Genomic DNA, 15,518 nt, shown 5'->3' on the forward strand with positions numbered 1-15,518 from the left:
CATATCTATGCATGATGACACCTCAGCAAGAACAACCTCATACAATAAGTTAGCAGTTTTTATCTGAGAATATATATGAAACATGATGGTTTTGCACAGAAAATCTATGGTATTGTGTGATAATGAGGTTTCTGGAAAGGTTGGAAATAGGTTTGCAGAATCAATATGTATTTCTTATTTAGCAGGGACAACTGAGCTGGAGTTTCTAGTGTTGACACTTCTGTTTATCATCATGTACATCAGGACCAGCATTATAGAAGGTATTTAACAGAGGGAGATGGGTGGATGGGTAATGGATGGATGGTGGGTAGTAAATGGATAGTGGGTGAATGGGTGGGTAGTAAATGGATAGTGGATGAATGGTGGGTAGTAAATGGATAGTGGATGGACCGGTGGGTAGTATTTGGGTAGTGGATGGATGGTGGATAGAAAATGGATAGTGGAGGAATGGGTGGATAGTAAACGGTTAGTGAGAGGACAGGTGAGTGGTAATCGAGTAATGGATGGGTAGTAAATTAGTATTGGGTGGACAGGTGTGTAGTAATTGGGAAGTGGATGATGGGTGGGCAGGAATTAAGTAGTGGACAGATGGTTAGTGGTAGATGGGTAGTAGAGGGATGGGTAGGTGATGGATGGATGGATGGATGGATGGATAGTTGATGGGTAGTGCAGTGATGAGTGGGTAGTAAATGGTAGTTGATGGATGAAAGGACAGGTAGTTTGATTGATGATGTGGTAGATGGTGAAGGTATTTGAGGGATGTGTGGGTAGAATATGGTTGTATGGGTATGGAAATATGGGTTTGTAAACCATTGGTTGGGTGGTGGAAACATGGATGACTAGATGGATGATGGAAGGGCAGATTATAAGTAGTACATCAATGGATGAATAGGTTGGTACAGGTGAAGTGGGTGGTAAGAGGTTTATGTGGAATGGGTTTGCAAATGGAAGGATAAAAGGAAAAGTGGATGGATGGATGGATAGATGGAGGGAGGGATGGATGAATGGAGGGAAAATTGAACTGGTCAGAAGACTGATGGAGAAATGATGATGGCCCATTGACTAATCTGAAAGATTTTCCAACCACTAGCTCTGCACATCAAACTTTCCTGCCCATAAACGTCTCCTTGACGACTGCTCAGATACCGCCTCTGTTTGGCCAAGCCATCATGCAACATAAACACACAAAGAAATCACAAAAACGGTAACATTCAACAAATAAATTGGTTGCATATAACAATGATATTTTATTTCAATGATAATGCAACATTCTCAATAATGAAACAAAAATAATAGCAGGAGCACGATAAATTTGTCATTTAGAAATTTACAGCGTGCTGATGCCAATAAATGTCAGTGACACGTTCCCAGTTTATGTCAGATAAAAACCATTTCCATTTTGTGAATTTAATAGTTACCGTCTTGCTTTGCATACAAAATAGAAATTCATTCTTGGTCCAAAGCCTCTCCGAGTGAGAGTCTATTTGAAATGAACTTTATGAGAACGGGACCAGCCTTGCTTCATCTTAGCAAGATGAACACATGATGGGGACTTGGAAATGGTCAGTGATAAAACCGTGTTGTCTAGAGCTTTAATCCTTTATTGTCTATCAAACGACTTCTCATACGCCAATCCACCAGCCACCATATTCGTCTCATTTTTCTTAATTCTTTCTGTGACTATAAACTTGGATAAGATGGATGAAGGCTTTTCCGAGATGTATTAGGCAAAGTCATAAGAGGCTGCCCTCGACACAGGCATGCAGGAGAGAGAAACGCAAATGGCGTCAGGCAAATCACCACAAGTCTATGACTATCGTTATTTGGACTTTGGTTGACAGAATCGTGCAAGTATTTCTCATAATGCAGTATTAGTCTTCATCGCACTTGATTACTCGTCCGATTCTCGATTAAAACAAGACTGATCCACGACTAGCAAATATGGCCTCGTGCATTATTTACTCTGTTGGAAATAATGGCTTTTCTATCAAGCCCATAAACAGGGATAACATTGCCACTCCAGACGTCATAAATCAAATAAATACATGTTTTATGGCCCCCTTTTCACCTTCTGCGACCTGTCATTAAAACAATAAATCCTACTAACCAATAATTTATCATCCTTCGATGTGATCCATAACTAAGACGAGGGCTTAGGTGAATGGGTTTTTCATCTTCAGGCTTCTTAGAAAGGGCATTTCTGTTCTCTCCTCTATGGTTCTTCGACTTGGATTACTTAGCAAATTCATAGATTTATCACGGGAGTAGCTTCAGTGCTAAACATCAGGATGTGCATGTGTCAGTGGTGGATTTAGACAATCAGCATATAACACACCACAGTGAGGAACACTGACAGTTCACATCAGCCAAGAGTAGTAAGTCCGACCAAGCTTTGTATTGCACAGGGTCTTACACTATCCCTCATTGCACCACCTTATTCAAATGGACTGAAAAAAAAAGGGATAAAAATATATTAAAAATATTGGTCAAGTTTTAAATTGTATCCAAATTTAGAATTCTGTTTGTAAGATATTATGATAATTTTTATTTATTAAAATTTGCTGATTTAAACATTCACATTTTTAAGTTAATTTTTAAAGATATTATGATTTTTACATTGTTTACCACATAGATTAATAAAAATGTGATGAGTATTGACAAGAGACATTTTACAGTGCCAATATAATAAATAAGCTCTTTAATCAAAGAAGCAGAAATTAAAAACAAGACCCTGAAAAATAAAACAAATCATAGGAACCTGAAAAAAACATCTGAAAATGTTTTAAAATTAATGTTAATTTGTCAAGAATTAATTTCCGTGTATCAAACTGCATCATCTGTGTTAAAAACCACCAGTATTTCAAACCCCTAGCTTGGCAATAAAAAGAACCTTATTTGGGCTTGAATAACCACAAGACCCATGAAGTAAGGGTAGTCTTCAGATTGCTACTATCTAGTCCAAAGATCAAAGCCCCAGAAAAAAAACAGATTTAGATTGGTCCAAAATTTATGTCACAATTTGGCCTGTTTTTCATTCAGAATAATCAAATATTAGCAGTGATAACAGAGAGGTCCAAATGAAAATGTGTCTCATTAACATACTATCATATTCTGCAGTACAATGACAAAAGCGTGATAGGCCAGTGAAAGTGAAGTAATTATAATCTATGCAACTCAAAATAAGTTAGGAAACCCTAAAGACTGGAATAGCGAAAATGTCTTAGAATGACATCCTTAAAAAAAGAAGGAATCACGTATTTCTTAAGTTCCTTTGAGCAATATATGTTTAAAATTTAAAAAAAAAAATACCAATAAAGCTTTTGCCATGTGATTCTCTAATAATACTTGAATATGTATTCAAGGCGGATATTTTGTTGTTTATGTTTCTGTTTTGTATCAAGGGCATTTAACACAAAACCGTATAGAAGTCAGGAGTCCTGTTACGATAACAGATTCAGATTTAATTTTCAGCTATTTTTTTTTGTAAATTTTAATCAAAACAACGGGAGAATGTCACCTGATTGACAGAGGTAATAATCATAATCTCTGTGTGATATTGCAAATCACTGTACCTGGTAATCCTTTTTTATATTGTAAATTGTTTTTCATCTCCTCTTCATTTTTCTGAAGTTGCACAATGTTGTATCTGAATGTGCAGTATATAAAAATAACATACTTTTGCTGGAACTTGTACCCCAAAATGAGTAGGTGCTTTATTCCCGAGTACACATAGCACGCAATAAACATGGTAACCCCTCTGTGAAAGCAATTATTGTTAATATCCCAAGATATAAATACAATACGAGCAGCCTACACACCCCAAGATTCCTGTAATCTCAGATACAGGACCCGTGAAAGTCCCGGTGTAGAATAGACCTGAAGCAACCCATGCTTGCCTTAAATGGCGACTATGCTTGTTGTAAGAGGTGATTAACAGGATCAGGTGGTCAGGCCCGCTGACTTGGTTGACACATGTCATCAGTTCCCAATTGTGCACATCGATGCTCATGTTGTTGATCACTGGATTGTCTGGTCTAGACTTGATTATTTACAGACCGCTGCCACACTGCTTGAATATTGCTGAGTGCGGCGTAAAACTCAACTCACACACTCACTCAGATATAGATTACTCATATCAAGAAATAAAGAAATATTTTTTACAATGAAAGGAATTCCATACCCTTTTTCCTGATGTTTTAGCAACTGTCAGTTTTATCACAAAATCGGATGAGATGCAGTTTAAAGACATTTATCAGGTAAATATCTCATGGCACAAGTGTTAAAGTTACACATGATGGTTGAAGCAAAGGTGGTGCAGTGCTCTACGCATCCGCTTCGCATATCACACAATTGATCCATTCTCATCACCAATACTGGTATGATAATAAAAACGAGGAAAAAATTTCATATCTCTTTTTGTCATATCAAGTGGGCCACCAATGTAAACCGACATGACAGCTCAGAGTCAGTCAGTGTAGAAATGGAACAAAACACCAGGAAACTGTATATCATCTTTTTGTGCAGTTGTCATAATTCAGAAAAACTTTCTTACACAGCGTTAAGTAGGTTCATGGAGTAGACTCCATCTGCAACAATAGCATCATTGCCAGATTACCACGGCAACTATTCTGTAAGACCGACACAAGCATATATAATCAGAGCCAGCCCACCACCAATCAGTAAACTTTAGAATTTCCATTGTTTAAAAACAAATCTAAACATGACAGTATCAGCAGTCAGATTATTTTGGATTTTCATCAGCTTACATCCCACATTCCACATGTAAACCATTATAGTCATGTGGAGCGGAATTTGTATTATTTTCTAATCCAACCCTGTGTGTTTGACATATCGCAACAACTGCAAGCACCTCCGCCTCCCCACTCTCCTACTCAGCCTAAACTGGCATCTACAAGCAGCGACATCATGAATTAGTAGCTGTGAAAGCTAGAAGTGCCATTTGCTTTTGATGATCTGATAGTGTCGGGATGTCAGAAACAAGGAAAAAACTTGGAACCTGTTGGAAAGCTCTCCCCTTAACTTGGTCTGGCTGGCCATGGCAAATATGGCTTGTCATCACTGCTGGTTCCTCCATACATCAACCCCAAACTTTATGATATTTATGTGAAAACTCTTTGACAGGTAACAGGCATCCCAGACTTCATCCTAAACTATTGTTGCCAAAATTCCAAATTGTACACATCCTGAAGCTACTTTCATCATAAATAATCTCTTTTCTATCCATCAATTTCTAATATGACAAGGCCGACCCAGTGCAAACCATCCACCCTTACTTCTAGACCTGGGAAAGAAAAACTTCCCATATCCCTGAAATTACAGTGACAGGTGATTTATAATTTCTTAATAGAAACTCGTGCCAAATTGGCAGGAAATATGAGCTAAAAACCCGGCCATATCTATGATCTGTCAGAATTATCACAAAAGAAATGCAGCTCTCTTGTTGTCCATAAAACTCTTCCTAGCATTTGGCGAACTTTCTTGGAAATCGGTCAAACTGCTTGGTGTCAGAGCATGATGGACATGACAGAAGACCATTTTTATCTGCGGGGTGTGTCATAACCAATTATTACACCTGTTACCCAAGTCATCTCACTGTTGGGGGAAGTCAACAAGTTCACATGCCTTAATAAAGCATTCATTATGAATCTATTACCCAGGGCACCTTCCACTGAGTAATCTTAGTGCTGGAACTGACAGAAGTTTATATCAAAGTCTTAAAGCTATGGGTGTCGGAAGTGTGTGTTAAGAGTATGGAAGTCTTAGAGCTATGACGGTCTGAAGTCTACGTTAAAGTATGGGAGTGTTAGAGCTATGCCAGTCTGAAGTCTACATTAAAGTATGGGAGTCTTAGAGCTATGACGGTCTGAAGTCTACATTAAAGTATGGGAGTCTTAGAGCTATGACGGTCTGAAGTCTACGTTAAAGTATGGGAATCTTAGAGCTATGACGGTCTGAAGTCTACATTAAAGGATGTGAGACTTAGAGCTATGCCGGTCTGAAGTCTACGTTAAAGTATGGGAGCCTTAGAGCTATGACGGTCTGAAGTCTACGTTAAAGTATGGGAGTCTTAGAGCTATGCTGGTCTGAAGTCTACATTAAAGGATGGGGGTCTTAGAGCTATGCCGGTCTGAAGTCTACGTTAAAGTATGGGTGTCATAGAGCTATGACGGTCTGAAGTCTATGTTAAAGTATGGGAGTCTTAGAGCTATGACTGTCTGAAGTCTACGTTAAAGTATGGGAGTCTTAGAGCTATGACGGTCTGAAGTCTACATTAAAGGATGGAAGTCTTAGAGCTATGACGGTCTGAAGTATACGTTAAAGTATGGGAGTCTTAGAGCTATGACGGTCTGAAGTCTACGTTAAAGTATGGGAGTCTTAGAGCTATGACGGTCTGAAGTCTACATTAAAGCATGGGAGTCTTAGAGCTATGCCGGTCTGAAGTCTACATTAAAGTATGGGAGTCTTAGAGCTATGACGGTCTGAAGTCTACATTAAAGTATGGGAGTCTTAGAGCTATGACGGTCTGAAGTCTACATTAAAGTATGGGAGTCTTAGAGCTATGCCGGTCTGAAGTCTACATTAAAGGATGGAAGTCTTAGAGCTATGACGGTCTGAAGTCTACATTAAAGTATGGGGGTCTTAGAGCTATGCCGGTCTGAAGTCTACATTAAAGTATGGGAGTCTTAGAGCTATGACGGTCTGAAGTCTACATTAAAGGATTGGAGTCTTAGAGCTATGACGGTCTGAAGTCTACATTAAAGCATGGGAGTCTTAGAGCTATGATGGTCTGAAGTCTTCGTTAAAGTATGGGAGTCTTAGAGCTACAAGTCAGAGGTCAAGTTAAGCATGGGAGTCTTAGAGCTATGACGGTCTGAAGTCTACGTTAAAGTATGGGAGTCTTAGAGCTATGACGGTCTGAAGTCTACGTTAAAGTATGGGAGTCTTAGAGCTATGCTGGTCTGAAGTCTACATTAAAGGATGGGGGTCTTAGAGCTATGCCGGTCTGAAGTCTACGTTAAAGTATGGGTGTCATAGAGCTATGACGGTCTGAAGTCTACATTAAAGTATGGGAGTCTTAAAGCTATGATGGTCTGAAGTCTACATTAATGTATGGGAGTCTTAGAGCTACAAGTCAGAGGTCAAGTTAAGCATAGGAGTCTTAGAGCTTTCTGTACATGCAAATATTGAAAAGGTGAACTTGGTTGTGAATTTGTCTTCATTTGTCAATGACAATACTTACAGTATAGTTAAGATAAATTCTTGATGCCTAAAGAGCACACACACACACAAAAGATTGAATTTATTTATAAACATTTTTCATACTAAACAAGCAGTATATTCATTTCACAAGTAAACTTGACAACATAGTAAAGACCATTGTGAAGTCAGTGACAAGGGCAAACTTAGAGTCCAACTTGTAGTGAAACCACATTCACTTGGTTAAAGAAGGCTCCGTAGAAGGTATTGCTCTTCTGGGCACATTTAAATTGCAAGGGGCACGCCTAAACATCTTTATGAAAACCCTGAGGCACACTTAACAAAAAATACATTTGCGGACTGTGCGGTCTCAGAGCTAACACTGCAGTAAGTTAAACACAGGCCTATGACAATCAATTGTTGCAGCACTGTCTAAACAAGCCTCCAGTCTACCTCATCTGCTAGTTCTAGATTCAGTGAATAGAAGGATTAAGGATATGAACCTGGTACTCATCATATTGATAAAGGAATCATTAACACAAACATTTAATCATATTCATCAGCTCTTGATGTCCATAGTAAACTGACTGCTTCTGACCTATCTGGAGTAGGCAAACCCACTTTCACACAGCATGACCTGTCAAGAGTGTATACACTTCAAATCATTTTGAATCAAGAATGTCTGAGTTGGTGTGTGAGTGTACATGTAAAATGTTCTTTCATTGAGTTGTCAGCAAAAGACTTAACCTGGAGTCCTAATGGTGTCACGAAAAAGGAGACTCAGCACAGAGACTTTTGTACCTGGACTCACCATAGTGAGAAAAAGGATGGGTACTGGGGCTTGTTCTAACCTGAATTCAGCACAGAGACTTTTGTACCTGGACTCACCATAGTGAGAGGAGGATGGGGTACTGGGGCTTGTTCTAACCTGAACTCAGCACAGAGGCTTTTGTACCTGGACTCACCATAGAGAGAGAAGGATGGGGTACTGGGGCTTGTTCTCACCTGAACTCAGTACAGAGACTATTGGGACCTGAACTCAGCACAGAGACTATTGGCACCTGAACTCACCACAGAGACTATTGGGACCTGGACTCACCACAGAGACTATTGGGAACTCACCATAGCAACTACTGAAAGATGAACTCACCACAGACCAATAAGCCTGGGTTACTGGGACTTGTTCTGACCTTAACTCACCAAAGATACTATAGGGATCTGAACTCCCCACAGACACTATTAGGACCTTAACTCCCCACAGAGACTATAGGGACAGGAACTCACCACAGACCAATAAGCATGCAACACTGGGACTTGTTCTGACCTGAACTCACCTCAGAGATTATTGGGACCTGAACTCACCACAGACAGACAAGCACATGTTTCTGGGGACCTATTCTGACCCAACGTTCCCACAAAAAGACAGGAACAAAACAGGCACCCCACTCACCATCCACAAATATTTACTGCCCATGAAATTCCTTTCATAATGAGCACAAATTATCTCATCACACTGAAATGTTTCTACATGAAGTGAAATCATTTGAGCATCAAGCCTAATCATTTCTTGAAACAATCAACAGCAGATCTTTATCATTCTTCCCGTTCAATTGTCAAGTGCACAAAGATTATAAACAACTTTCACCCCTCAAAACATCATAACCATGAAACTATAAATACATGTGAAGAAAATGAACTCATTCTTGGACGCTTTGCACATATTTCTTGCATGATTTACACAACACCGAAACAATTCCACAGCCAGATTAGGTCACTGAGCATTCTGCACATCAATTATCTTTAAGACGTTTTATGCATTTGTAAAATATTCGCATAAACATTCTATTTCCTCATCAAGACAGTTCCTTAAAAATGGTTTCTTTTCAATAACAGCCATTTCCAACATGAAATTTAAACAAACATAAACAAAAGCATTTTCCCTAAACAGATGAAGGCTGTTTTTTATCTGTTTGACATTAATCACGCCAAGACACTTCATCCTATTCTTTGTTGCAAATATAGAAATGATGTATATATCTTGCATCTAACTCATTTTTTAAACCGCAGCAATTTCCTCTTTTTATGATTTATAGCATTTTGGCTGTATAGTTTTTTTTTAACATTATGGAACAACTGTGTCTATTGCGTTGGTTGAGTGAAAAATAGGTATTCTTATCACTGCATCTTTGATGTAGGGTAGAAAAAAAACGTATCTTGGGTTTGGATCATATTCCGTAACATAACCCTCGTCCATATATGCCAACAATATGAAATACACTTAGGTGCAGTGAGATCATCACAATGTGTGCTATCCATTACAAGCTGGTGACTAAATCAACCTGTCTTCGGCCATATATCAGACTGACTTGGATGAAAAGACAATAAAATATTTCAGAAGAGTATTTGGCACAGACTGACTTTCAAAGAAACATGGACAATAAAATATTTCAGAAAAACATTCAGAACACACTGTCTTTGAAAGAAATATAGACAATATAATATTTCAGGCAGAAAAATATATCTGGCAGAGACTGGCTTTCATAAAAAAAATTTACAGATATATAATATTTCACAAGAATATTGGGACAGAGTGACTTTCATAAAAACTTAGACAATAAAATATTTCAGAAAAAAACATTCAGGACAGACTGACATTGAAAGAAATATAGACAAAAAATCATTTCATAAAAATAATGAGAAAATATTCAGACAGACTTAAAATGTGGAATATAATATTTCATGATGAGTGAGTGAGTGAGTGAGTGGGCGGGCGGGCGGGCGGGCGAGCGAGTGAGTGAGTGAGTGAGTGAGTGGGCGAGTGACTTGGTTTTAACTCTGCTTTGACTAGCATTCCATCTACCTCACAAAAATGTAGCTTGATGATGTGGCTGGGGGTGGGGGTGTGGCTGGGGGTGGGATGGGGCTGAGGCAAGAGTATATTTGGGACAGTCTCCAACGGTGGATAACAGTTTCCCACAAAAATGTTTTTCTGATTTTGTGTGGAAGCAAAGGTCATGTGTAGCTTTATCAAATCCTCTGATACACAGATAGCAGTGTTGTAAAGATGTCCATACGCAGTAGCAGAATCTAACATCCCAAGCCACAAGGGGTGGTAGGGTTGTGGGGGGGTAAGTGGGTGGGTGAGAGGGCGAGTGGGTGAGAGGGCGAGTGGGTGAGCGGGTGAGCGGGTTACTGAGTGAGGGAGCGAGTGAGCTTTAAAATCCTGCAATTACACTGCACAGGATGTCAGAAATGTGTTCTTTGGAGTGACAAGTTAACATTATAGCAAGATGACAACACTATGACAACACAAGCAAATGACACTATCAAATAGTGAATAATTCGTCCAGTACCTTGTGAATACAAGATTTCCTCTAATAAGCATTTATTCTCATTTGTCATTGGTCAAACTGCCATACTAAGTTGGCTATAAGGGCACAGCAGGACTATGAGACTTCACACTTTGCACCTTATCTAACATATTGCTCTGTGTTATATATTTTTTTGTCTCACAGCGTTAGGTTGTAAGACAGTTTGAGAATACGTCTCTCAGCTAGTGCAAATGTCTTACACCTAAATAATATCACTTGAATTACACCTAAAAATATGTCTGACAGCTGGAGAATATGTTTTACACATTGATATCTCTTACACCTCAGGAATATGTCTTATAACATAAGAATGTCAGATCTGTCAACAAATTCAGAATATATCTCTTTGGTTAAAGATTTCTGACAGCCAGAAAATACCTCTTACAGGATACTTATGAATTTGCCTCCCAGTTCCAGAATGTTTCATAAATATATATGCAAGAGGGAGAGAGGGAAGGAAAGAGAGAGAGAGAGGAGGGGAGGGAAAGAGAGAGAGAGGGAGAAAGAGGGAGACAGGGAGGGAGGGAAAGAGAAAGAGAGAGAGATGTGATCATCATAACTAGATGTCCTGTGGCATCAGAATTTGCCCCAGTTCAAGAATATTTTGATTACATGCAAGAGAGAGAGAGAGAGAGAGAGAGAGAGAGAAAGAGAGACAGGAGAGAGAGAGAGGTGAACATCATACCTATTTATATCATCAGATTGTGAATGGCATGTGCGTCCGTCAGTTTCATATGACAAATGATATGACAGTTACATTTTGACACACAGTTTGCCACAATCATATAGTATAAACAAAGTTTATAAAAAAAAGATTTATCAAAAGCATACTTTTTTAAAAAAAAGAGACACAAAAATATTTTATCACATTTGTTTCATATCCATACTACACTGGCATAAAACATGTCAGTAATTATTCTCAGCGAGCCAATGATTTGATGAGGCCATATGATACGATTACTGACATACCACGCAATAAAACATGGAAGCAGACTTAAACAGTAAACATGAAAAAAAGTTCCTGACATTTCACTCTCATTTTAACATTTCCAATTTTTTTACCAAATTACAGAATTTCTTTCAAGCATGTTCACCACCATGATGGATGCTGAGGACAATGTATTGAAGCATATTTTTTGACACTGGATAATTGTCACAGATAACAGAGTGTGTTGTACTTTTCCATATGATATTGAATATGGCCTCATCAGTTTCTTTCTGGACAGTGATGGAGTTGGGTCATTATTTTATGACATTGTGTTGGTGATCACATCCATAAGGTGAAACAAAAACTGACACAATGTTATGTTGTTTTTCTGGGAGTTAAAGTCTATCAGATGATTCTTAAAACCAGAGGAGGAGGAAAAGGGTGGTGACTGACGATGATGATGATGATCATTATTATCAATATTTTCCAACAATTTAAGAAAAAAACAGCTTCAATAGAACCCAATCTGTCTTCCTACACACTTGAGGGGAAATAAATAAATAATTTAATATCCACAATAATCTCAAGATCTAAAACAAAAAATGAAAGTACTTCAAATACATAAGAAACTGATGTCTTTAACATAATTGTGATAACACATATACATAGAACCATACACTAAATTAACACTTTATTCCTTTAAGTTTTAACAACTAACCATTAAAACACTTCCTGTTTAACATTCTAATGGTGAAACATAGACTACAGATTCACATATCTTCAAACAAATTCTAAAATTACACAACTACTTTCCACACGAATTACACGTTTTCCCCCATCTAGTTATCAAATACATATCCTTTTACATAATGGTTCCCTTTCTAATATGTAATAGGATTTTTTTCACTTTTCTATGACAGTGTACAACTTATGAAACACTTTTTTTCCTTTATCCTACAAAGCCCGAAACTATTAATTCTTTGAAAAGATCATTATTCTTTCCTTCACTAGAATAACTATATAAAAATTATCCAGATAATTCAAATATCAAAATACTGTGAGCCTCTGATGCAGGTGGTTCCAATAACTTGCACTGGCGTGATAAATACGAAATAACAGTGGTCCAAGAGGATTAAAAGTGACAAACAAGAACTGTCAAAATGACCTCACAGATTACAAAATAAACTCTTCAAAGCAACAAAAAAAAGGCACAAAAATCTACTTCCAACAAATACATGAACATAACAAAATACTACTTTAGGCTGACTGAAAAAAATCAAAATGGCCGCTTGTCCAGACAGAGCAGATGAGAGCTGGATATTGTATAAGACACCATGAATCTTCCTCACAGATCCAACTCAATCAAATCAGCTTGAAACAAAAGCAATGAAGATTTACAGTGCCCCAGAGTGGTCCCGAACAATTAGATATAAGTCGAATCAATAAGTACCCATCATCTGTTTTAGAAAAAATTGGATTTGTTGCGTGCGTCTCTAAAAGTAACGATGTCACACGTTGAGTTCAACATCCAATACGCCAGATCCTGTTTTTATTCCATCACTTTGATATAATGTGTACATCTGTTAAATTTAAAATGTCAGTGATTTTGGTGAGTACTCGTCTTTCTTCCTCATAATGCTGGAGGCGAGTTTTATAATGAACACCAACTGGTTAGACTTGCCCTGACAAAAATTACACTCGGGTCAAGATGAAATAGCATCAAATTATGTTCAGAAAGAAAACTATATGTCGATTGAGCCTCTGTCAAAGTTAATTCTGTCGGAAAAAATGTTTGAAATTCTTCCCCAAATCAAAAACTATGAGTCTGATTAGTGTTACTTTCAGGCATAATTTCAACCATGGTTCTTTTAAAATGGAGAGAAATCTTGTTTCCTAAAAGGCCTCAAGATCATCAGATACATCTAAAGTTTAAAAGTTTTAACGAAAAACAGGGTCTTATATTGATCATCCAATTTCCAGAAATATACAAAGTAACAGTGTCCTGATCAAGCTGAGTATATATTGAACCATCAACATCACTTTGCAACAAATCAATAAAACATTGATGAGTTATACTAAACAGGGACTATCCTCAACTCACTGAAGACATTCAGTTTTGAGTGTGGAAAAAAAAGCAATGTTTGGCTGGTTGTTTACAGCTATTCTGGAATTGATTTGCTCAAAGTAATTTCCACACATCTTAAAAATATTTATCAGCTCTAAAAACAAACTTATATGTGAGACATCAAAAAACCCTGGTGATGTGTAATACTCAAAAATATAAATATATTCAGGTTCTTCTCTCCCTGAGATGAGAAACTTTAAGGACCTGGAAAATTTTAAAGCAGTGAGAAGAGGAATATCTTCCTCTAACCAAATACCCTGGTTCTGGAGGCTGGTCAGTGGTCATTCTTCCAAGAATGATGGTTTCAGGAAAGGCACCACTAGTACCAGGAGGTACAGTTACTATGGGTTTTATTTACAGGGGCTAACAAAACAGTCTCATCTGGTACACTGCGTAATAAGGCTCCATGAGGAAGCATGTTAAACCAGGTATCCAGTTTCTGAGGTTCAAGTTTAAAGAGGGTGTACTATGTCGGGGAAAGAGCCTTCATCCTAAACTGAATGTAGCATATCTATATCTGTCTGGATACTCCAGTTCGGGCAGAATTCTAGGTCACCTTGATTTGACAAATTACATTAATCACTGAAAGAACCTGACCGTATTTTAGCACAAGCGGTATGGGATCAGCCCAAATACTGCCTTAGATTCCTCGTGGGTGCAGGATACTGATGGAACAGTCTCATCAGCTGTATTCAGTGCTACTTTCAAGCACAAGTCAAGCACTTTGATAACTAACATTTAATATCTGAGTGAAAGTATTTTAAGAATATTTTAGCAAAATATTTATTTGATGTTTTTGTTTGCTTGTTGTTTAATATCATATTTAGCAATAATCCAGCAGAGAACATATCAGGTTTTTTTATGTGGTCTCTGATTCCAGCTATATGGCACCAGTGTGTAAATAAATAAGCATGTCTGGACCAGACAATCCAGTGATTAACAATATGAGCATAACATAAAAGAGATCAGAGAAACACTGCATTTGTGGTCTAAGAATACAGGTTTGGTGGTTTTTAAATTATATCTGAGTCAAAGTCTATATGAGGGACTAATAAAAGAGAAAAGACTCTCTCCATATTCAAAAGAAATTCTGCTAAAAGCAGAATTGCTGAGTGATCTTGTCATATCAGATGTGTAATTAATACCAGTGTCCACAAAAGAGGTAAGCATCTCGTTCCCAACACAAAGAGACCGCATCTCTTCTCCATCACTTTCAAGCGATATATACCTGTTCTACAGGACCTATGATATATTAGGAGACCTCCTATCCTATTTATGCACCAAGCGTCTGTTAAATATACTGTCAAACTGGCGTATGTGTGTCTACATATTAGCTCATTTTCAAACTTATACATCTGTTACTGTCCAGCCCATGAGCTGTACTACAAGCTCCACCCTATGACACACAGACTGGTATTCAAGATTACAGTGAAGCATTTGCGGATTTCTACTAATAGTAATAAGGACATCAGGATTGTGAATTTGTTCTATATTGCGTTGAGTTTTACTGTGAGGCTAATTAAACATTAAAGCTTACACACAGACTTATTTGGAGGAGGCATGACTATACAATCTGCCAGTATCACAACTAACCATATTTAGCAATAAAATTACCTAAGCTATAACATCAAAAATGACAAATGACAAAAATTGATTATTTGAAATGACTGTCTTCTGTTCTAGCAATCAACACTGCGTTTCACATATTGTCAAGAAACATTATCAATTTGTAAAGTCTATTGTGAACAGGGTTATGAAAAAAAAAAAACAGACAGAAACAAATTGTCGCTTTCCTATGATCGCTTTCCTATGCACATATAATCAATGATATCAGTGTTCAGGCAGCTGGAGAGCAAAAACTGTCTCGATCCTTCCC

The 15,518-nt window shown here is 37.8% G+C and overlaps 1 protein-coding gene across 2 annotated transcripts in view; it reads right to left on the reverse strand.

The window, feature by feature from the left end:
* The window catches only part of LOC137257986 (zinc finger protein 64-like), a 189,613-nt gene that overhangs the window by 153,864 nt on the left and 20,231 nt on the right, over nt 1–15,518 (reverse strand). The window contains exon 9 of one of the 2 annotated variants that reach the window (XM_067795511.1): nt 1,228–2,447. The exons of the other annotated variant lie outside the window; for it this stretch is intronic. Within the exon in view, the coding sequence (XP_067651612.1) occupies nt 2,422–2,447 (26 nt within the window). The 3' untranslated portion in view covers nt 1,228–2,421. Of the gene's footprint in view, nt 1–1,227; nt 2,448–15,518 lie in introns of those variants that run through there. 2 annotated transcript variants of the gene reach the window in all.

This window comes from Haliotis asinina, chromosome 12 (assembly GCF_037392515.1).
Source record: "Haliotis asinina isolate JCU_RB_2024 chromosome 12, JCU_Hal_asi_v2, whole genome shotgun sequence".
Classification (NCBI taxonomy): Eukaryota; Metazoa; Mollusca; class Gastropoda; order Lepetellida; family Haliotidae; genus Haliotis; species Haliotis asinina.